The sequence below is a fragment of the Fusarium pseudograminearum genome, chromosome 1, assembly GCF_000303195.2.
Source record: "Fusarium pseudograminearum CS3096 chromosome 1, whole genome shotgun sequence".
In the NCBI taxonomy this organism is placed as follows: Eukaryota; Fungi; Ascomycota; class Sordariomycetes; order Hypocreales; family Nectriaceae; genus Fusarium; species Fusarium pseudograminearum.
In genome coordinates, this window is record NC_031951.1 from 8,475,502 (window position 1) to 8,497,606 (window position 22,105).

At 47.6% G+C, this 22,105-nt stretch overlaps 7 protein-coding genes across 7 annotated transcripts; 5 read left to right on the forward strand and 2 right to left on the reverse strand.

The window, feature by feature from the left end:
- Positions 1-4,550: 4,550 nt before the first annotated feature.
- FPSE_11918 (uncharacterized protein) lies at positions 4,551-5,205 on the forward strand (the record flags this gene model as incomplete). Its single annotated transcript, XM_009265035.1, has 4 exons — positions 4,551-4,600; positions 4,720-4,877; positions 5,053-5,090; positions 5,149-5,205. The coding sequence occupies 4 exons, from the start codon at positions 4,551-4,553 to the stop codon at positions 5,203-5,205; spliced, it is 303 nt and encodes a 100-aa protein (XP_009263310.1).
- Positions 5,206-5,653: 448 nt separating this feature from the next.
- FPSE_11917 (uncharacterized protein) lies at positions 5,654-7,191 on the reverse strand (the record flags this gene model as incomplete). The annotated part of the gene is made up of 7 exons (XM_009265034.1): positions 5,654-5,795; positions 5,869-5,993; positions 6,294-6,326; positions 6,600-6,669; positions 6,757-6,845; positions 6,920-6,938; positions 7,040-7,191. The coding sequence occupies 7 exons, from the start codon at positions 7,189-7,191 to the stop codon at positions 5,654-5,656; spliced, it is 630 nt and encodes a 209-aa protein (XP_009263309.1).
- A 1,253-nt stretch (positions 7,192-8,444) lies between these two features.
- On the forward strand, positions 8,445-10,799 carry FPSE_11916 (uncharacterized protein; the record flags this gene model as incomplete). Its single annotated transcript, XM_009265033.1, has 11 exons — positions 8,445-8,864; positions 8,917-9,087; positions 9,146-9,397; positions 9,452-9,844; positions 9,902-10,023; positions 10,074-10,122; positions 10,173-10,201; positions 10,249-10,292; positions 10,343-10,422; positions 10,474-10,588; positions 10,654-10,799. 11 exons carry the CDS (start codon positions 8,445-8,447, stop codon positions 10,797-10,799), a joined length of 1,821 nt encoding a protein of 606 aa, XP_009263308.1.
- Positions 10,800-11,202: 403 nt separating this feature from the next.
- FPSE_11915 (uncharacterized protein) lies at positions 11,203-13,770 on the reverse strand (the record flags this gene model as incomplete). The annotated part of the gene is made up of 1 exon (XM_009265032.1): positions 11,203-13,770. The coding sequence occupies one exon, from the start codon at positions 13,768-13,770 to the stop codon at positions 11,203-11,205; it is 2,568 nt and encodes an 855-aa protein (XP_009263307.1).
- Positions 13,771-16,579: 2,809 nt separating this feature from the next.
- FPSE_11914 (uncharacterized protein) lies at positions 16,580-16,951 on the forward strand (the record flags this gene model as incomplete). The annotated part of the gene is made up of 1 exon (XM_009265031.1): positions 16,580-16,951. One exon carries the CDS (start codon positions 16,580-16,582, stop codon positions 16,949-16,951), a length of 372 nt encoding a protein of 123 aa, XP_009263306.1.
- Positions 16,952-18,397: 1,446 nt separating this feature from the next.
- Positions 18,398-19,861, forward strand: FPSE_11913 (uncharacterized protein; the record flags this gene model as incomplete). Its single annotated transcript, XM_009265030.1, has 1 exon — positions 18,398-19,861. The coding sequence occupies one exon, from the start codon at positions 18,398-18,400 to the stop codon at positions 19,859-19,861; it is 1,464 nt and encodes a 487-aa protein (XP_009263305.1).
- A 1,206-nt stretch (positions 19,862-21,067) lies between these two features.
- FPSE_11912 (uncharacterized protein) lies at positions 21,068-21,232 on the forward strand (the record flags this gene model as incomplete). Its single annotated transcript, XM_009265029.1, has 2 exons — positions 21,068-21,099; positions 21,175-21,232. The coding sequence occupies 2 exons, from the start codon at positions 21,068-21,070 to the stop codon at positions 21,230-21,232; spliced, it is 90 nt and encodes a 29-aa protein (XP_009263304.1).
- Positions 21,233-22,105: the final 873 nt, after the last annotated feature.

A 22,105-nucleotide genomic window follows, 5' to 3' on the forward strand; every position in this document is an offset into this window, starting at 1 on the left:
GCTGACATAAATATTAGATCACTCTTAGTGTATATATGGCCTAAGAGTGGACTAATGATTTCGTCTGTGTGTCTTCAAGTCCCTATTTTTTAGTAACCCGCCTGCCTACGCTATTGTAGCACGTCTGTCGAAACCGTTTGGTTCGTACTTAGGAAGCCCAAGGTTGACTATTCAGAGTAAAGAAAGAGACTGATGTTCAATTTGAAGCGCATACGATTTATCTGCCGCTCCGATTTCTCGACCGATAGGTGACGAGTAAGGACCCAGGTAGAGAATAGAACCCCGAGGTCCATGACTGATTACTACAGGTTAGCCATAAAGCTGTCTATTTTCACTTGAACATATTGTGTGGTCTGTTCGAAGCCCAAAGGCGTGTCAATTCTTCATGCTACCTATCGAGGAGATGAACCAGCAGGATATGAAACTGAACTCCACGATGGCTTTGGATATCGCGCGCGAGTCTGGTGACAATGGCTAGCGGTGTTGAGACCATGGATCGTAATGGACAGTTCATTATCACAGGCAAGAAAGACAAGGAAGAGACGTGCCCTGCGTTTATTCCAACATGATGTCTTTGATTGTATATAAATTGTTCGATGAGAAGATGATAGGATCGACCTAAGCTAGAAACGATGCCTGAATAAAGGGGTGCTGCTATTCAAATGCAGATCTAGTAGATCGCGGTGCATCGGATGTCAAGCGGCGCAGTGGCACTTTCGATCTGCTATGGAAAAGATGGGAAGGTAGCGGCTCCGAGATATTGTAAAGGGGTCAACCTGGGAAGTGATATTCCACCAATGGTCAGTGACATTCATATTGGAGGGGTAGGATCCTACGTACATACAATTTGTGGCGTCTCATGGATCTGAAAAGAGATATAAGCCTGACAGTAGTACCGCATAAGCGCAACAACAAGGACGTCTATGTGATACAGGGTACTATCGTCTCCGAATGTACAGAGAGACCGAATCAACCAAGAAATCGTCTAGGAATCCTAAGTATGAACGGTGGGTGAGGACCAAATAGAAGTTATAGGGACTTGTGTGAAGAACTTGCGAGTTTAGCTCACTGAGACCGTGAGAGTGTAGCGGACATAGTGCCGATCGATTGGCGACAAAGGAGCCCGTAACTGAACTGGATCCTGCAACACGACGTAACTCGAAGAGTCAAGGCCCATCCGTGGATTTTAACAAAATCCTGTGTTGAGGTTCTGGCCCAGTCATCTTCTTGACAATGACTTCACCTGCTTCTTGTACGCGATCGATGGGATTTATAGAATAGTAGGGCCTGCAGGGAAGCGGGAGTTCGAGATCGTCAAGTCCTACTCGGCAATAGAGTCAAGATCATGTTCTCGACCGACAGCAACGCAATGGCCGTCGATCGACGCGAGGATTCAAGTTGGACCTGAAGATATTAGGAGAGTTGTTTCATGAAGAGGAATTGTGTAACTGAGGCTGGCTGACCTTGCTAAAGCCTTGACAGCCTCATGTCTGCCGCGCGCGATGGGAGAGTAGACGTTTTCACCCTGAGACTGCTGCCGTGGACATGATAGAATTCAATAGAACGACCGAATGGGTTTGCGCATAATAGTGCCGCTTTGTCTTCCTGTGACACTGAGTACGAGTATAATGTACCGGAGGATTCGCACTATAACTAGCCGACGTTGTAGGTACATATTATCCGTTCTGACCTGGTTGTGGATGGTATCTGCCACCCCTTGAAGAGGACAGATACATAGTCATAGAGGACCCACTGTATCCTTCCATATGTATGTTCGTTTAGGGTGTTGGAACGACTAAGGTCCTTTTCCGGAGAAGGTATCTTGCTAACCGACCACCTCTGGGACGGCAACTCGGAGGATCCTGTCTGACCTATCGTTATTTTACAGTAAGATCAGAGTTCAAGATAGGGGCCCCAAGCCTCTTGATCTTGGTGCGGCGGATGCAGAGATAGTCAGCCATGGCAATCTTTCAACTAGGAGTTTCAAGGTCACATACCTTCGACAAGTACACGAGTTGCGCATCACTCTTGTTACTGCGGGGGCTTCGTGCTATGACGGGTTCAATTGAAGAAACCTTGTAAGAATCCTCATCATAGAACTTGAGTTGAACTCGCTTCTAGAGTAAAGGCGGTGTTCATTGAGAGTGGGGGCTTGCCGAATAGGGGATGAGGGTATATCGAGGACGGAGAGACGGGACAGGCCATGATCGAAGGGAACTGGCAACCGTATTAGTCAATGAGGCATAATGTAACCGGTATCTGGAATATCATGCTTGAAAGAAAGTAGACATCAATCAGCATACCTTGGTTTAAGATCAGGGACTGAACCCGTTCGTACCTAAGATACATGCTGATGCCACAGGTAGGCCCGAACAATGGCTTATGAACTTGAATTAACCAATGCACTCGCCCTCAGACTGTTGAGACTGACCCAAGAGCCTCTAACTCTCTCTCAATGAAGTCGAGTTTCAACAGAGACAGGCGGAAGAAGCTGCGGCACGGGCGGCAAAGTATTGGGAAAGAGGAAAACAGGTTCCATCAACAGTGAGACTTTAGTTTGTAACTTCTTTGCGCACGAGAGATGTCTCCGGTACCTGAGATTGGGCGTTGCTGACTGGAAGGATACTCTGTGTCCGCCTAGATCGAAGAGGCTCTCGCAAGACACAGTAGATCTAAGTTACGACCAGATCTTTATGCAGGATTTGATCAGTAAGTTCAGCGTTGAGAATATTGTCTGCGATACTATTATTAGCCGGTCTCAACTGGCGAAATAATAGATTTGGACCAAGATAGATCGTCGAGATCAAAGTTTGGTTCGAGTAGGACACCCATACATGCTACTCTGCATTGGAGACGGACAGATTCAACCCGAAGACTGTAGAAAAGCCCGGCTGAGAATAGAAAAACAAGACTGGCTCGACAAAGGACCTTGCAATAGCGTATCTAGCAAGACGTATAAGGGTTGCTCTGTCCTAGCGAGAGCCTCGGTATAGGGTGTTGGGTTTTTGCTTGTAATCGACTTCCCGATAGGACCGGAGATCTGGTGAGGAAGAATCAAGTTGGGTAGGTTCCTGGGCTTAGCTGTCAGTTACAAGTGGTGACTGTCGCAAAGAAAAATACCTAGAACTTTCTATCAGGGGTGACACTCTTGAAACTACCCCTTTGGACAGTGAATAGAAATATCAGGCTTCTACCTAGGTAGTGCGAAGGAGTAAGAAGCAATAATGAGATTGGTAAGAACAGGTAATGGAATGCTGTGTTGTCCTTGTGGGAAATAAATGAGAAAAATCAGATTTTGATGGAAATGGGGTTGACGGGTACCTGCAGTAGGTAGATTAGCCCAGCCTTCTTACTGTAAAGCGGTCTACTAACGCTTTGTGATACCCCACAAGGACAATTAGAACTTGGTCGGATTTCGGGTCTTTGTAATCGGTGTATTTGCCCCTGTTAGGCGCGAATCGATTTCATGCGTAAACCCGTCTCTCCTTGATCACCTACCAAACATGGTTATTTGTCACGACAATAGCCAGCTTGAAATCTTCTGAGCTCTCTTGGAATGAAATTCAAATTGCTTCATCTGACCAAAAGAACCACTCTCAGTTAGACTTGATCTGTCTGATCTGCAGGACAATTGCTGACCATTACTTCTCCAGAACTGTCTCCTCCAAGACCAAGACAAGCCTCGAATCACCCTTGACAATTGATTATCCGTTCAAGTACCTATAGACCTAAGTATTTGAAACAAGGGGACTAGGGAAGAACTCTTTGGTCTGTGTTGTAAGCATGATCTGCAACAAAGATCCGAACTACAGAGCCACGAAACACCAACCACGAACCTCAAATCCAACCACGAGCTTTTGGAGTGAAACAAAAAAAAAGTCTTAGCTAAAGTAATATAATACACGAAAATAGTATCCCGAAAGCAGCCAGTCGCCAAATTAATGTGCTAGAGCCGACGGCGGCCAAAGAAGAAGAACACCCGGTGTTGCTCATCTACACCCCCAGATCGACTTAGGCGGTTTAAAAGAGATCTGAATAAACCAGGAACCCTTCAGGAATGTCTCTCGATCGTTACAGAGTGATTTAGGAGCTAACTCCCTACTTGCCAGGAACTCGATCTCTCGAAAGTTCCCAAGTGCAACCCCTTTCCATGTTGTTTTGACATCGCTAGCTCTATTCAACTACAAATAGAGTCAACTACGATTCAGGCCGACAAAGATAATATGCAAAGTTACTATTGTCTAAGCGATTCTCTGTTGAGAGAATGGGCTCAGGGGCTATGTGGCGGCCTACCTCGCAACCAACCCCATGTCTTATGATCAAAACAACTGCCCAAACCGCAGCGTGTAGTGATTGGGAATCAGTTTGACGTGATATAAGGGAAGGAAGGCTAAAGAATGATTGCTAACTTGAATTTCAAAGAGCGATGCTGGAACCGAAGGGCTATAGCGATTGGCGGCCTTTGAGGAATCGATCGTCGCCAAGCAGATACACTTACGCAAAGTGGCCAAACACACGATACTTCAAGTTAAAGATATCTCAACTGTACAATGGCTCTTGTGAAGTTACAAAGGGCTCCCGCTTCGTATGCGGAAGGATGGTAAGTTAAGGCGGCTTACAAGACATCTTCGCATAGATCTTTGAACTGACGTCTGCTATTCTCAGTAGGAACGGCAGCAATGTAGTACTTTTACTTTGGATAGTACAAGATATGTTTAGTTACGCTATCGAGTCTCGGAACTTGTTCCAGCCAGAAGAAATCCGACGTGCCTCGAACGACCCTGGCCTATCCGCCAACGTCAACGGCGACGCCGCTACCCTCCCGAGATCAACATGGATTGTTCAAATACAAGCTACGAGACTGAAGATATGCTTGGGTACCTATCATCATGAGAGTTTGGCCCGGGATGATCGCCGAAAGTTATTTTGAGTCTTTGGTCCCTTTTGTATTCTCTCCCCTGAATTACACGTCTTATACGGCGTTACTCTAAACATTCACGAAAAACGTCCGAAAGGGCTAAGGACTGAAGTAGACTGCTAGGAGGTTAACAGACACGAAGAATGGATTCGCAGCAAAGAGTGCTTGTATGGTAAGTCCTTTTGTCGTATCTTCTGGAGCCATGATAGCTAATACCTGTTGTAACCAAGGAACTCTACGACACGATACCCATCAGCAAACTACACAGCTTGCGATACATCCAATGAACCGAAGTTTTAACCATAGACGAATAAGAAGTTAACAATGGACAAGACTTTCAGTAGTTTGTTCTTTGTGGTGTCCATGGTCGGAAAAGGGGGTGGGTGTGATCTCTAAACTGTCACGTCCGTGAACTGGCCTAGGAAAGGAAAGGGATAGGAAGATGGAAAAGTGTATTTGGATAGTAGCATAGAGCTATATTCAATATGGCAGTGACATGGAAGAGGTAGTGGTAGAATAATACTTGACTAACGCTTTGCTCCTTGATCCGATTCACCAAATACTGCGTTTCCGTGCAGACTCAACTGTATAATCCAGTCGACATACTATAGGTGTTTAATAGTCTTGGCGTCTCCAAAGGCGCTTGTATACAGGCGCAGAGGAGGTTTCTTGGCGAGTCTCAGATCTTGGTTGTTGGAGCCGCCCTTTGCCTCACAAGAACCATAAAGCAATACTTTAGCGCTCTATATAGCAAACATAGGGGTCGTGTAGTTGTTGGATACTGTGATAAGGGTTGGAAGGTATCGGCGGCATAGTGCAGGAGTCGCCCACGAGATGTGCGCAACCTGCCATCCGACCCCTGAGTACAAGCGACGTCCTGTAGTTATCACAACACGTTAGTGGAAAGTTCCTCTAGTTCAATATCCATATATAAAGCATTCAATACATACTGAAACGAAGGATAACAGTAATACCGCCAATTTGAAGGGGCTAGACTCAGAGGCGGTGTAAGGTTGGAGGAAGGCAGGCTCAAGTCTCCTAGGTGGCTTTGGAGGACCAGGAAAACTCCAGCTATCTGTACACAGTCAGACTTGTGTATTGAGAGTAAAACAGTATATAGAACTAGAAGAGAAGGGTTTCGGCTTTGTATAATCCGCCCTGATTCTGGGGTTCATTGGGCGACTCCTGAAACCTGGCAATCTGCGTGTCGGATCGGCGAAGAATGGCTCTTAGAGCTTTCGGACATTAACCTCTGCCTATCAAGAGAAATTGTGTATATCTGAAGATGCAATGTGAGGTAGCTGTGTAAGTGGTTTGACTCCAAGTCCCAGCTTTTGAAGTCATCCTCCATTGTTCGCCGTCCACCCTGACACACTTTCCTAACCCAATGTGCGGAGGAAGCCAGATACTTTAGAGACATAAATTATCGAGCTCAGAGATCATTCTGATTGTGGTTTGGATAGAAATATCGCAAGATTGGTGCTCTGAGGCCTTGCGGCGGCCTTCTTTTTGTCTTCTTGCAAGTGGGTGTTGTGGACTGGCTCTTGGAGGCAAGGGGCGGAGAATAGAGTTCTGATCATTTAAGACTAGAGAACTGCAAACTATGTACTTTAGTATACTCTGGAAGAGATGGTATTAGCTTAGGAAGGTGATGTGTCTCTTGCTAGAATCAAGTACGAACCTTCGGGCTGAGCTGGGCTGGATAGGATTGCACCACTCGCGAGGTAGAACGCTCAGGGGCAAATAAACAACTATTTGTTGGTTTCAAGATATGCTATTATAAGAACGAATCAATACTGCTTGCTCTTGGATTCGTGGGACTTCATTGCAACTCTAACCTGCTATGATCGATCACTGCCACCAGTTTGTCCACATAAGGGCCTGTCGCACCGCCTTGAGTATAACTCAGCCCAATGTGACCCCAAGACTGGGAGAGATAATGTCATCATGTTGTACTGTGTTGATGTTATCGTGTCGCTGTTGTGGTAGCCAACTACCTACGCTTCGTTTCGCTGTCGGTCTGTATATCTGGAGGGAGTATCAAGACTGGCTGTATGATACTGAGAGTGGTGTAAGCAAGGGAATAACGATGTAGACACTTATTTAAACCGAATAACTTACGGTACCTTGTAAATAGGTATGCTCAAGATGAGGTCTGCTCGTCGTTCCTTGTAACGGGATGTTGGCAGCATGGACAGTGGGGGGGCGAAAATCGCTGGCAGTGAACGTTGTGGCCGAAACACCAAAGGGTCATATTCTAACATGGCAAGCATGCTTGTGTCTGTTTGCGACTAGTAGATCTAGTGGGACAATCGCTGCGAGAGGTATCAAAGAATACTGACTGCAGTACATAGACGAGACCAAGACTGGGACAAACATTCTGACTAAGGGGAAAAGACATATTTACTTTCAAAAACACCAAATGAATGTTTTATGTATTCAATTTCGATAATAACAGACATTTTAACTGAGGATGGCGTATGGGATGGCTATACGTGGTGGGGTGGCAGTGACGGTAACTAATTCCAGGGGTTGAGCCTTGTGAATCCCCTCGCCCACCCGTCGGACACAAAGTCACCACATCTTCAACACGAGCCATTGGAAGATTACAATACACATTTCATATAGTTGGGATCCGTAAAAGTGTTATGGTATATAATATAAACAATGTGCATGCACTTTGGGTGAAATATCGTTGAGTGACATGGGTGCATGTCCGTAAGCATACGCTACACTAGATCACGACATACTTCAACTCTACAAATATACTAACATCAATAGAAAGATGGGATCACGAAGGAGGCATTGGGCTGTCTGTACGGCCTCCAAAGAGACTGGGGGTGGGGGTAGAATCAAACAACATATCGGTGGTGGATGTGACAACTAGGCAGAACAAGCCATGATCACGAGCTCGCTGCATCACAAACGAAATTACAGAACACCAAACGCACAAATACAAATTCGAATAAACCAAGTCAAAATTATATATGCACGAGCTCGTCTGAAAGTCCAGGAGGGTTGCAGAGTGGTTGACGGGGCAGCAAGAGATCGAGACCTGTAAGTCGCTGAGGACGACGCAGTTATATCAAATCTAGTAGAGGCTCAGACGATTATAATAGGGGATATAAACCTTGGACTGGTCCTGGATATACTTGATGTCTCTCCCCCATGTCCCTGTTAGCCGTTAATCTTCCCCTACCACGTCCCAGTACCTGGTACTCCTGAGTCCAAGTGCCCCTCTGTTCTTGCAGGCAGGCAGTCAGTTCGCTCCTTCCCAAGCAAGTCCCCTCGCATGTAGGGCTTGATCTTCCCGCAGCCCCACATGCTGGATTCCCTCCCAACTATTTCCCACCTTCCCTCCCCTCTGCTCTTCCTTTCCTTTTCTCTTCACCCAACATCACAGAACAGAATACTGTAGAGCATCCACTTTGGATCCTTTTACTTGGGTTCTTATCTTGAGACATCTCTTTACATTTCCCCATCTTTGAATCCATTTTGAGCACCCGTCTTCTTATCATCACTCACCATGGCTTCGCGACCTGGAGGTCAAAAGACCATGTCATCCCCTCCAGAGGGGCCCATGGACTCTGTCCAGGGCACTCCTGACACGCGACTGACTATGTTTTCGCCGGGCGAAGGTTCGGTAAGTTACCATCGTGGAGGTGCTTACAGCACTGGTCCTGTGGCCGCGTACGACGCCTTCGAAAGCAGCGTCGCTGCCAACCAAGACCCGTTTGTGGACGTGGCAAACACCGGAACACTCTCACCTACTGCCTCAGTTTTCAAGCCCGTGTCACACTACAAGGGCAAGGCTGCGGCTGTCTTGCTTCCTGAGGGTGGCCTTGTTGTCGCGTCTGCTCTGTCCCACGAGATGGACATTTCCCACCGCTTGGAAATGTGTGACACCCCTACCCCGGCCCCAGAGGAGGTTCAGGCCTTCATGGAGGTAAGTACTGCTGTCTAAACTTCAGCTTGATTCTATTCTAACACACTAGTAGTCACTGCAGCGTGGAGGATTGACATTCTTCGGAGCGCGTCACGTCGAGACCGACGGGTCTCACGTGTATGTCTGTTTTGAAGATCTTCGCGATTCTCTTAACGTCAACAACGCTGTTCGCAAGTCTGACAAGACCTGGCTCCCAGCCTATGTAAAGGTAAAGAGGGAACGAGTAAGTCATCATCTCCCATCAGTAAGTATCACAAGTATCATGTTACTGACTGTGAAAGCTCGACATCGGTACCGTTCGACTCGCTGAGCTTAGACAGCTCGACGTCGCAATCGAGATCAAGAACTACGTCGCTGCTGACCCTTCTCACGTCGATGAGATCGCACAGCGTGTTCTCACTACCTTTGGCTCCCTCTTTGCCCTGGTTCGCACCCTCAGCCTCCACAGTGGAGGATTCCGTGGCGTCGTGCAGTACTGCAAGGCTGCCAGAGCCACTAACGCATTCCAGCATGTCCGCCAGATGGACACCGAGGTGAGTTTCTTTTCCTTTCTAATCTTGTCACCTCATGGCATCTAATACAAACAGGGCCTGTTTATCACTCTTCTCCACCCGGAAGACATGTGCCAGAACATGAGTGATTTCAATGGAGGTATTCGCGGTCCCCCGTTCGCTCCCAATGGCCATCGCGGCTATGCAGCGAGCAATGCGAGCCTCCTGGCTCCCCGTGCCCCTGAGGGCAACCCATGGGCACCTGTTGCCTATCAGCTCTCATCTGGCCCGCTGCCTCGCTCTTTCATCCCCCCTGCCCCCTCATCCATGATGAATCATCGAGCTCCTTCCTACAATGTAGGTCATTCCATGATGAGCAGCTACGGTCGTCGAGGAGGTCCTCGTTACCTCCAGCGTGCCCCCCCTCAGCGGGGAAATAACGTCGTTGACCTGTACGAGCTAATGGCCGGCCGGGACGTTCGCACTACTGTAAGTCAACCACCATCTTCAACTAATCAATTGTTGTGTCTAACATAGGTATTATAGATCATGCTTCGTAACATTCCTAACAAGGTCGACCAACCTCTTCTCAAGAAGATTGTTGACGCTTCGTCCTTTGGAAAGTACGACTTCATGTATCTCCGCATTGACTTTGCGAACGACTGCAAGTAAGTATATTCATGAGTCATCTGTATGATTATAGCTAACCACTTCACAGTGTTGGTTACGCCTTCATTAACTTCGTCAAAGCCGAGTACATTGTCGATGTAAGTTCTTACTCTTCTGACTCTATCATTGGATGCTGACCATTAAATAGTTCGTCCAGGCACGCGCCAACAAGCGATGGTAAGCAGGCTGCTATTATCTTGCTGTTCTATGACTGACACAGGTAGGAACTGTTTCCGTTCCGACAAGGTCGCTGAAGTCTCCTATGCCAGTAAGTGACGATTCATCCTGCATTCTCTTACCCCAACTGACATTCGACAGCCATCCAGGGAAAGGACTGCCTCGTCCAGAAGTTCCGCAACTCTTCTGTGATGCTTGAAGCTCCCCACTACCGTCCTAAGGTTAGTACATAATCAGATCACATACTGTCTATTACTAACTGACCTTCATAGCTGTTTTGGACTATCCACTCGGATGACCCCACTCTGGCGGGATACGAAGAGCCATTCCCCGGGCCAGACAATCAGTCCAAGATGAAGCGGTCGGTGGAGAACGCTGAGCATGTTGGTATGTGCTTTTGTTCTATTTGTCTATTTGCATATGAGACTTAAAGACTAACTGTTTAACTTCAGGCCTCTTCACTCCTACTGTTGGACAGCATTTCCGCGAGACCCAGCGTCACCGCCACAGCCAGTTTGATCGCGGTACCCGCCTGGCTGCCATCGAGGAAGCAAACTACGAGCAATCTCTCGTGCTCAGCCGCTACTCCCACAACTAAGCGTTGGACATGTCACATTCATCTTGATATTTTCCAAAAAGCTATCTTGAGGTTTGAGGTTTGAGATTTGGTGGTTGGTCATGTTGTGACACCTTGGCGCTATATGCGCGTGTCAATTTTCGGACGACCTTTTGCGAACGTCAAGGTCTTGAATTTGCAGTATCTGGAGTTGGACCATCAATAGTCCCAGTTATACACCAGATATAACTCAGATAGATACTTGCAATCATTAGATTCACTATAGAAACTGTCCTGTCCCCTCGTGATATGATGTATTTGAAATATATGCATAGACGAATGGAATTTAGAATAATTTCAGTGCCAGTATTGATGCTAGTTCAATCGATATTTCTAGTAATTGTAATTTTCTACCATTCTAACTAAGTATTATATAAATAAATGGTTACGGCGATGCAGGGTTCTCAGGTAAAGCCGGTAAGGGTTTACGCGAATTGCCTGAGTGAATTGCTGGAGCATGGCGCAGAAGACTTGATTGGGTCTCTCGAAGTGGTGGTGAGCGATCTGACGAGGACGAAAAGCTGTCGCCAGATCTTGGTGTTTGAGGTGGCGAGAGTTGCTCACGCTCGGCCTGCTCATTACGCATCTCATCAACCAAGGACGAACGTTGTCGAAGCTCTGTTGAATCACTATGATCTGCTGCCTCTGTCACAGGAACAAACACTCTCTGACGGGCAGCGAGTAAAGCTGCATTCTGTCCGTCCGCGCCGTAGACGTCACTGTACAATGCCCGAAGACGAGCTGCGGGTGATCCAGTGTCGTATTGAGCGAGATTTGCTTGATCCACGAGAGGCGCGAGGTAAGGCAGCGATCCACCCCTGGAGAAGATGACGAGAAGGAGGCATGACAGTAGAAGCACTGCTTGCACGATGGCCATACGCTTCTGGAACACGACCTCATCGGCAAGAAGGTTGAGACGACTGCTGAGAGCTACTATTTCTCGGTTGGATTGCTCGCGCTGGCTTTCGAGAGCGATCACAGTTGACTGCCAGATCTGGTCATACTGCTCACGAGCGGATCGTAGTTCGGCAACGACTGTTCGATTGAGCTCCTCGAAAAACAAGTTTGCTTTTGAAATCTGCTTTTGCTCTGTTCGTTGCAATGTCTCGGACATGTGGCGAGCCTGGTCTTCGACGTACTTCAGGGAGAGAGTGAGGTTAGTCTCAACTGCGATGAGACGTTTTGATATGGCCTTGAAGAAGCCTTCTTGCACTGTTGGCGAGGCTGGTGAACCGGAAGCTGTGCCCGTCGTGCCCTTTTTGGCGTTAACAGTATTGGCAGGCGACGGTTTTGCAATGGATGGAGTTGTTGAAGAGGAAGGTGTTGAAGTTGTCTTGGAGCTCTGGGTCTGGGAAGTGAAATCTGAAACTGATTCGACGTTGGACGATGAGACGGAGGAGGGACTGGTGGGTGAGATGGCCGGTGTGGCGCTTGGGGAAGCGGTCTTGGAGAATGCGGAGGACGTAGGCTCATCACTCGCTGGGCGCTCTGCTCTGGGGTTGTGCTGCGTTGAATGGCCTTTCTGTTCTCTGTCTTCGGAGGAATTGGGAGTGGGGGCAGCACTTGTTACTTCCACGGAGCTGTTCTGGTTCGATGTCGTGGAAGTTGTATGGTTGAGCGAGTCAGGGCAGAGTAGTGGTACCATGAAGACATGCGAAGTGGCATTAACTTCACAATAAGGCATCTTCTCCATAGCGGTGGTTTTGACAGGCTCAGGGGTTTTCTCGGCTCCTTGTATCTTTGGCGCTTCTTCCCCTGGAGGGAGAGACTGCTGAGTCTCCTCGGCCTCTTCTTCAGGGTTTGAATCATCATCACGAGCTTGGTCAGCTTCTTTCCATGAATCGAGCATACGTGAGCCATGGATACGAAGTAAGGATACCGGACAATAGAATTCCTTTCCCCAATGGGTAAGAAACTCGATCCGGACGTACTTTGAAAAGATCTGGGGATTCGGAACCAGAAAGGGTTGGATGTCGCGCGAGTTTCGTGCCTCGAACAATCCGATCTCCTTCCACTTGTCCATCTTGACTGGGTACCGGTCACTAACGCTGACAGTAAAGTGGCGGAACATGCTGGAGAAGAATTCGAAGTTTGCGAGAACAACAGTGTCGATGAGGACATCATCGCTCAATTCTACGATGACGAACTTGCTCTTGGCAGAGCACTCGAGAAGCATGTAAGAGTCCTTGTTCTCAACGAGAATGGCCTTGGCGTTCTTTGCGCCAGGACTTGTCTTGAGAATGGTGGCACCGGCATCAAAAGACGAATAAGAGAATCGTTCCTTGCACGTCTTGCCGGCATCTTTACTCCTATGAATCGAGATTGCCTTGGCTGACCCATCGCCTTTGACTTGGTCGACATCGGAAGGAGGCTCGTTTTGCTTTCCGGTGTTATCCAGATAACTGTCGAAGTTCAATGATATCTCGTCTTCCTCGCCGAGGCCGGCGTGGCCCATGTCTGGCGGTGTCCTGTCGCGTGGCTTGGTGTTTCTGGCATGGAGGTCTTGAGGGTCCTGCCCTGTCTTGCGTAGCATCAATTCTTTCCAGTCCTCAAAGGACATGAATGGTTTCTCAGCTCCATCTCCAGCTGCATCTTGCGATTCGTCCTTGGGCGGAGTGGCGGTGGAAGATGGTTGGGGTTGGGGTTGGGAGTCGCTTAGTACGCTGGATGATGGCGCATTGCTTTGTGCCGGGTCAGAAGAAGTATCGCTAGTCGAATTGGAGAGTAAGGGAGTGGAAGTTGTAGTCGAGCTCGTCCAAGAGGTCGTGAGGCAGGACTGGGGAAGGGTGTGGGTGATATAATTGATAGTGCGGGCGTCGCAGGACGAGACTGTCGATGTCGAGTCAATCGGACTAAAGGCGGTATTATTGGGGTGGGAGGATTGGGCATGGACATGTATAACGAGTGAAAAGAATGCTAGTATTCTCCAAGTGGTTGTGCCTAGCGATGGCATGGTAATCTCGGCGGTCGACAACGCATTGAAACGCCGCGTGCAGGACGGAGGTTGTGGTTATTATGGGGGGTTGGTGTCGTGTCGTTCGTTGATCAGCGTCGGACTAGACACGAAATGGGCGTAGCCGAGAGTGAAACTCGTCTAACTGGTATTGGCCCACAGACCTGACGTGGGTGGTTGAACAGTTAGATGTTGATTGGTTCGATACATGTGCGATCTATAAGCTGTGCTGCTAATGTTAGCCAAAATGTCTTGAGGCGACTATGAGGAGTTTCTCAAAAGTGATCAATTGATAGTTTTGTTTGTAAGTGTGTCTTGATGCAGGAGTCCGGGGCGCGAGAGTAAGTGGATAATCTGCAATTGCAATAACTCAGGGGAAAAGGAAGGGGCAAAAGTGAATCGATTGAATTGATAGGAAAGCTGAATCCGCACACGTTTGGCAACACAGGGCGACCTATCAATAATGTGTACTGCACCAAGCATTTTTGCATAGGTACTGTAGATACTAAAGTACAAAGGTAATTAGCACGAGTCATATTTCCATATCTCGAGTGCTGTGTTGTAGAAAACTCATTGACAAAATCAAAAAGGTACGTCAGGCTAAATGGAGAGATAAATATTCGCAATCGACACTTGAACATCAGACATTTTGTGGGCTTCTCATGATTGGATTATGTAGGCAGATAGCTTAGATTTGGCAGTAACAGCGGCCTACCTAAATCATGTGCTTCTTTCATGACTACCAGAGCAGCTGGGCTGGTAATGGAGCTACAAGAGTTCAGACTTTCAAGGATTCACTCACGGCACCAGATGGTTTCTATTTGCAGTGAATATAAGCAACTCTTCACCCTTCCCCACTTCAATCTGTGTCTATACCCTCCGCCATTCATGTTTGGTCACTCCCAACAGTATCAAAACTTTAGTAAGTTTGAATTCATCGAGCTGCTGCTCAGTAGGTAGTAACGGTATTGACATTTATTTGAAGTGCAAGTCAAAACCAAAGTCAATTATGAAGTTGTGCTCCCCAAGGTCACTGGGATATTTTCGTACTCGCTTTTGTGGGCGCTACCTTACTGGCGGTAAGAATACCCGTGTAGCACAGAAGAAAATCAAAGACTAATGAGAAGGACAAACAGATATCAATTTGCCCGAGCATGCACTAGTTGCTACCGTGCTAAAGACAAACGAAGCATAAAGCATTTCGACCTTCACCGATAGCCGATATTTGTTCCCGTACAAAGGCTATTAGTTGTAAAAAGACGCTGCAGTTGTCTGCAAGGGGCTTCCAGTGGACGCAAAATCAAAACCAACATCAGAGTTATAAGTACGACCTGTTCTACCGGACATTCCTGTTCTTGAATCGATCGAAGTGCCAAGAGGCCAAACCATTCCATCCAAGGGGTTCTACTCCGTTTCTTGACATGGGTTAATTTACCCATAATCATTTGAAACGTTGCAGAGATTAGGAGGAGACATCCAACACGAGGACCAACAAAAGGCCATACAGGACAATTGGAACGACACTACAATTATACCCACTATAAAGCCAAACGTTTATGAAAGCAACCGAATCGAAGAGCCTGGACTTTCTAAAGTCGAATCATGGTCACTGCCAAGCAGCTCCAAGCCCTTGCTTTGCCGCAATTAGGTCCACAGCCAAGCATCAATGCAGAGCGGCATCGACAAACATGCGTGGCATCTCAGGAGCCTCTTTTACATAAAACCAATGCATTACCGCCATGTTTTCAGCCTTGGCTAGTCTGTAGCCTTGGAGCTGGACCCTTATTCCATCATGGGGCCAACCGACTTCGAAAATCCAGTCTATACGGACCGTTACCAACAACGATCTTGACGATGAGCCTCATCGCCCGCACCAACCAACAGGCTTGTCCAAGGGATCCCCTGTCGTTAGAACGCGTCTTCGTCCACTCTTCATCTTCTTTCCCTATCTCGCCATCCTCGTCATTCCTTGGGTTTTGACCTGCATTCTGATGACGAGACCCTTGACAAGGCAGTCATACATCGATCAATCTGGCTCTATAAGCCCCGTTGAAATCAAGCGATGGGAGAAGACGCTATCGGCTCTGATAGCAATCAACACAGTTGCAGCGATAATCAGTCTGCCAGTTGTTTCGTGTCTCTTAGCCTATGGAGCAGTAGTTTACTGTCAGCGTCGCAGCCCAGGACAAAAGCTCAGCCTACTGCAACTATTTGCATTAGCAGATAGAGAGTGGCTTAATCCTGTGTTCTTTCTTTGCAGAAACCCCTTCAAATACTCTTCGTCCTATGCGTTCCTAGCGGGAGTGCTGATGTTGATTAGTGAGTTCGAATTTCTCTTGTGTAGACGCTTTGTAGTGCCACATGCTGACTTGACTATTAAGCTGCTATCCAACCACTTGTACGTACAACATTAGTTCAATACGAGAGTATCAAAGTTATGACAAGCGTGGACCATCCTAAACTAGAGTTTATATACCGCAGCAACTATCCCGACGGCTTCTCTTTTGACCGTACCGCTAAAAACAAAGATCGGCAAGTCATCGCTTGGGATGCTGAGCCCATCATGCTGGATATATGTCCTCAGAACTTGGTGGCACGAAAGATAAATGAGAAGCTCAGAAACATGGACACTGTGGAGGGCGAATCTCAAGTGTATCTATGGAGCGACAACCAATCTCCCGGGGTCTTGGACAGAGCCTACAAACACACTCTTGATTAGTACTACTATGAGAAGAATACTCTGAAGCAACGTTACTTTATCTCATCCATTACAAATAGTACTTCAACTAGAGTATATCACCATCATGCCATGAGAATGGATTCTACCGCCAAGTGTTCAGTCGAAGAGAGTCTTCCGAAAAGCTGCTCAGGCAAAAATCCGTTTCGAACATCCTTCGTTAGCGAAAGGTTAAAGATCGAAATTTGCGTCGAGGGAAGTTATGACACCGTCCCATGGACCAAGAGTCGAGACAAGCAAGAGCACTCGGAAAGAATGTGGCTGGCCTGGACTTACGATGATAGCGAGAATGTCGAGGACGAAGAGTCAGTCGGAGGATCGGTCCGGAAACCGAACGGCAGAGACAACTACGTGCTCAAATGTGAACGTGAATCGAGAAGAGGATGGTTTGAGCTGCCCAGCAATGTCAACGGATTCAACGCTGGACCTCTTCTGGATAAGTGACCTTCGCAACATAAGATCATGGACGATTACAACGATATCCGGGACAAATGGTCCCCCGACGAGGAGAGGTATCCAGCCAGGTATGTTTCGATTTTGCAATGCATGTAGATACCTACTAGCTTTATCAGAAGAAGGGGCACCAGGTTGGCGCGAGGCCTTTCCTATCCGTCGAAGCGGCCCCTTGGAGTCTCATTATAGGCTAACGCCAGGACCTCTGATGACAGTGGCTTTGACATGGTTTGGAAACGAGTCGTTCTTCCATACAGCCAGACTAGCTAATGAAAGTTCCTACGCACAAGCCATGAACAACATTTGCGAGCAGTCTGCAATGCCATTCCTAGAACTGTTTCCCGTCGATGGCTCGCTTTCTGAGTGCCATCCGGATTGCAAGCCGATCGACGTAAGGGATACTTAGGACCAGTATTCAAAAGCTGGACGTCGTTGATGGAATGGTTTCTGTATAGATATTTCCTTGGTCTTAATGATGAAGAGCTTCTAGCCAAATGGCTAGAAATAGCTATGTTCTTTGCGAATGAGGCGCTTCTGACTAGTTCTGGGACATCAAATCGAGGTCGAGCCATATACTCCCATCCAGGTACGACTGTCACAAAACCAAAGCATAGCTTAAGCGCGGTAATAGTTGTCAGCGTACTTCTCGGCCTGCAGGTTGTTGGACTTTTCTCTCTGATGCTGTTCATTTACAGAGCCCCTACATGGACACATACACTCGATGCAGATGCCATGGTTCAGATAGGTGGTCAGTTGAAGGAATGGGGAGAGCCCAGGCCGGCGCTCAAAGAGGTTTCTGGCGTTATCGGAGTAGAGAGAACTGGTCACAATGCGGAAACCTCAAGTGTGAGGTTATCGGCAGCACAGGATGATTCTTCACAGTCGAGGAGTGTTCGTCTAGGAATCGGCGGAGAAGGATTGGTAACTCGGAGTGCATTGAAGAGGATGGCAAACACGACTGTTGTATATAGCTGATGTGTCACTGGCATGTATCTATTATTTCTTTATATTAGCTTTCTGTATAGTACTGTTTCGTATACGAAATGAATAGCCCTCCTGAGTACATATATTTGATTGTTGTGTAATGAGCTGTTTTATTGGAGAAGCCGACTTGGTAAATATATTATAATGAAAGGTCAGACGGTGGGCACTAGGCTGGCCAGTGCCGACCTTGTTATGGCGAATATGGAACCTAGCAGCGTATGTAGGAGTGACAAAGTCAAACAAACGTCAGACTCTAGGCTCCCATTAGGAACAAACCAGATTCTACACAGTGGAGTTGGATCGGTCCCTTGCTTTGCTACTACATCGTCTGCTATCCACTAGAATCTCACAACACCAGATCGCTCACACACTCACTATCTTCGACGCCCTGCGTCTTTCAAGTACGTCAACAATAACAACGCTATCTACATTCTTTCGGTCCATTCCTTCACCATGGCATCTCTTGTGGATAAGTGCGGTTATTACATCCGCCATCCACGTCGAATCCCTAAGCGACTGATTGCACTTTCTGCTGTGCTGTCACTTGTCGTTTTGCTCACACTCAACATGAGCTGGTCTGGTCACTCACAGATGAGCATCATCGACCTCCCCCCTCGCGAATCGTTCGATACCGTCAAGGCCACAAACTTTCTTCTCGACAATCCCATCGAGTCTCCCTACAAGACCGAGTTCTGGGAGGTAGGTCAGCGATCCAAGCAGATCGGCCGATGGCTGGGCGCTTTGGATGCTCTGCCTCGCAAATCCAAGCAAAGCAAAGACATCTCTGTTGCTACCGAAAAGGTTGCCCAGGCCCTCTTCCCTTTTCTCAAGAACTCCGATCTGGATCCTGATTCTGTCACTCCGCTCGCTGATCTCAGAGAATCATATGTACGAGGATCACGGGGCATCATCATCCATGTCGGTGGAGGCGAGGAGCCCGTCCGATTCGCGAGCCACTTGATAGTTTCACTCCGACGAGTGCTGTATTCCAAGCTCCCCATCCAGATCGCGTATGCTGGTGACAAGGATCTGTCGCCCCGAGACCGCGTCAGAATCCAGTCTATGAAAGGCGCAACAGACATGGAATTTCTCGATGTCCTCAGTGTCTTCAACGATACGACACTCAGGCTTCAAGGCGCTGGCTGGGCTATCAAGCCTTTTGCACTACTTGCATCCAAGTTTGAACAGGCCATTCTCATCGACGCCAATGTTGTCTTCATGCAAAAGCCCGAAAAGCTGTTCGAACAGAGACCTTACGTCAACAAAGGCGCCTATTTGTTTCATGACCGTCTGCTCTGGAAAGGCATGGTTCCCAAACGACACACCTGGTGGAAGGATCAGATCAAGGAGCCCTCTGACGAGTTGAAGAAATCGCAGGTATGGCAGGAACGATATTCCGAAGAGTGTGACACGGGCGTCATAGTCGTCGACAAATCCAAGATTCCTATCTTTACCGGACTGCTCCACATTGCCTGGCAGAACACCCGCGCCGTCCGAGAAGAAGTTGCGTACAAGCTTGGTCATGGCGACAAGGAGTCCTGGTGGTTGGGCTTCGAGCTCACAGGTGCGCGGTACGAATTCGAAGCACACTACGGGTCCGTCATAGGATGGGGTGACTCGCCAGACATCAGCAAGGTAAACATGGTGTGTTCCTTTGGGGTTGCGCACCTCGACACCCACGACCAACCGCTGTGGTACAATGGTGGTGTCCTGGAAAACAAGGGAGAGAGTCTTGCGATGTACCGAATTCCGAGCTACTGGATGACGGGTGGGGTCTGGGAGAAAGGCGCTACCAGACAGGACATGAGCTGTATGAGTAGGGCTACAGCTTATGTATTGACTGATACCGAGGTGAACACCCTGGCTGAAAGTATTGATGCTGCCAAGGAGGTTGACCGTACTTTTGCGAAGGACTGAGGGGTTTGATTAATGGAACGGAACGAATATCAGGAAATGTATGAGCATAGACAGTACAGAGAGGTACAGCCTCAGATACCACACGGTCATAGGAAAGGCACATGATTAATCAAGGATGATTACATTACATGAACGTTGAAAGCAATCATACTCCACCTCACTTGCGAGGAAGGAGCGGCTGCTTTTTCTTTCTTGACTAATACTCGTTCGTGATTCAGACATGTAACTCAACTCAGCTTTGTCGCCTTTACTTTCAGCAGTGATAAAGAAAATATCCAAATGTTGAGTCCCTTCCATCAGTTCCGTGCTTCATAACTTTACCTGCGTTTCAGGTAACTGTGTACTCCTACATCAATGACAGACGGCCTATACAAATCACACTATCACCCGAACAGCAGTTCGCCGCTTCTAGACTTACCGTACCGACACATCATAAAGGGGCTCTACCTCCGGATGAAGTTGTCGGCGGCTTAAGAAGTACCTAACTTGAACAGGGGAGTCATATTGGGACGTTCGCAGCAAAGTGGATAGTAGTTAAGGTTCGAATTACAAGTTGTCTAGACATTTTCTAATGCATCTTCATCCCTAGCTATACCTGAGATATTCTGTCCGTTCTTATCCCGATGTTTTAAGCAAGCCTCCCATCACTAGAAACGCCAAGTCAACCCAAGGGACGAAGAAGCGCCGATGGAGTCGACCAGTCCCAAGTCGAACAGCAGCCCATATACCCGTGCAGAACAAACACCAACAACTTCCTCGATATTTCCGGCCGGTTACAGAATATCTTCTCCACTGTTTGAGACGAGAGTCAGCTTAGAGTTTTCAAATCGTGAAACCGAGTACGAACAAGATAGCAATACCGCCAAGCAGGTAACCAAACACTCAGCTATTTCTCGTCTGATAGTCGCCAGATCTAAGATCTTCAGGAGGATTATACTATCGTAGAATACCAAGTTTCTCAGGTGCTGCCTGACACAGCTAGGGCTACGGCAAACATGCTTGGCCGGTAGTCGATATCAGAGCGGATTATAGCAGGTCCGGGAGCTTGCCCAGGCGGCAGCTTATACATGAGGAAACAAAGGGCAAGGGTGTATCATATATGTTGCACTGCAAGACTTTGTTGGGCTCACCGCGGAATGCTTGCATGGAGTAAACGACTCCAGAGGACGCTAGGGTGTGGAGTTGGTATTTGCTCCGACAAAAACAATGGCAATCTTTGGCAACAGAGAATTCACAAAGTGAGTTCTAAGAAATTATAATGCCACGCACGAAAGGACTCAGATACTAAATAATTTACTAAACCAATTATACAGTTCTATGCTACTATACTGCTTTCTCAGGTATGTTACTGTCATCGGCCTCCATCATTAGAATTAATTAAAAAAGTTCACGATTACCCTACATTAACTACCTTGGTTGACACATTTGCTTTTCCTAGGCCATTGAGGTGGTTTTAGCTCTAGTCTTCGGGCCCTACTATCCCGCGTTAGAGCTGAGACACTTAAACATATTCCCGGTCAATGCCTGAGAGTTCATCGGTCAGTTGCGACATGATCCGTCTCGTCCAAACTTGAATGCGACGAACCCCTGCAGATTCCCAAGAAGCATAACGCCAAGCTTAAGGCCAATACAACACAATCTGACACTTTAATTCAATTCGACGCCTTATCGTTTCATCGCTTGAGTTCCCATCCCTGGACTATCGAATCATGCTCAGACGTCTCATCCTTGAAGACTCGTCCAAAGGGTCCACGGATAGAAAAGAAGCCATCTTGGCACCTGCAGGTTGCGGGAATACGTCGCATTCTATACCCTCGTCCTCGGTAGTGAGACCGTCGGTTGCTGAGTTTCCGAGCATGTTGGGGTCACTTTGCCGTTTCGGCTGGGGCCATGGTGAGGTGAATCTGGGGATGAGCTGCAAATCTCAACAAGAAACGATGGCGGATGGATACGGATGAATCGACCTGTCAAGACTCAAGACTTGTTCAAACATTTCTTCCTATATAAACATAGCACAGCCTCCCTCCATTATCAGCTTTCGTCCTCACTCACAATCCAATCCAATCACCCAGTCTATTCTTTCCATTCTCCAGTCATTTCCTAAGAGGTAAGCATCATCATCTTCTCGCGATACCTTCACTTGCTAACATTCCAACTCCAGCTGTGCTCTAGTCGACTTCCATTCTTTCTACTTATTTTATCCTTTAGAGCTGTGCTCAAGTTTACATCCACTCCTTCGACATA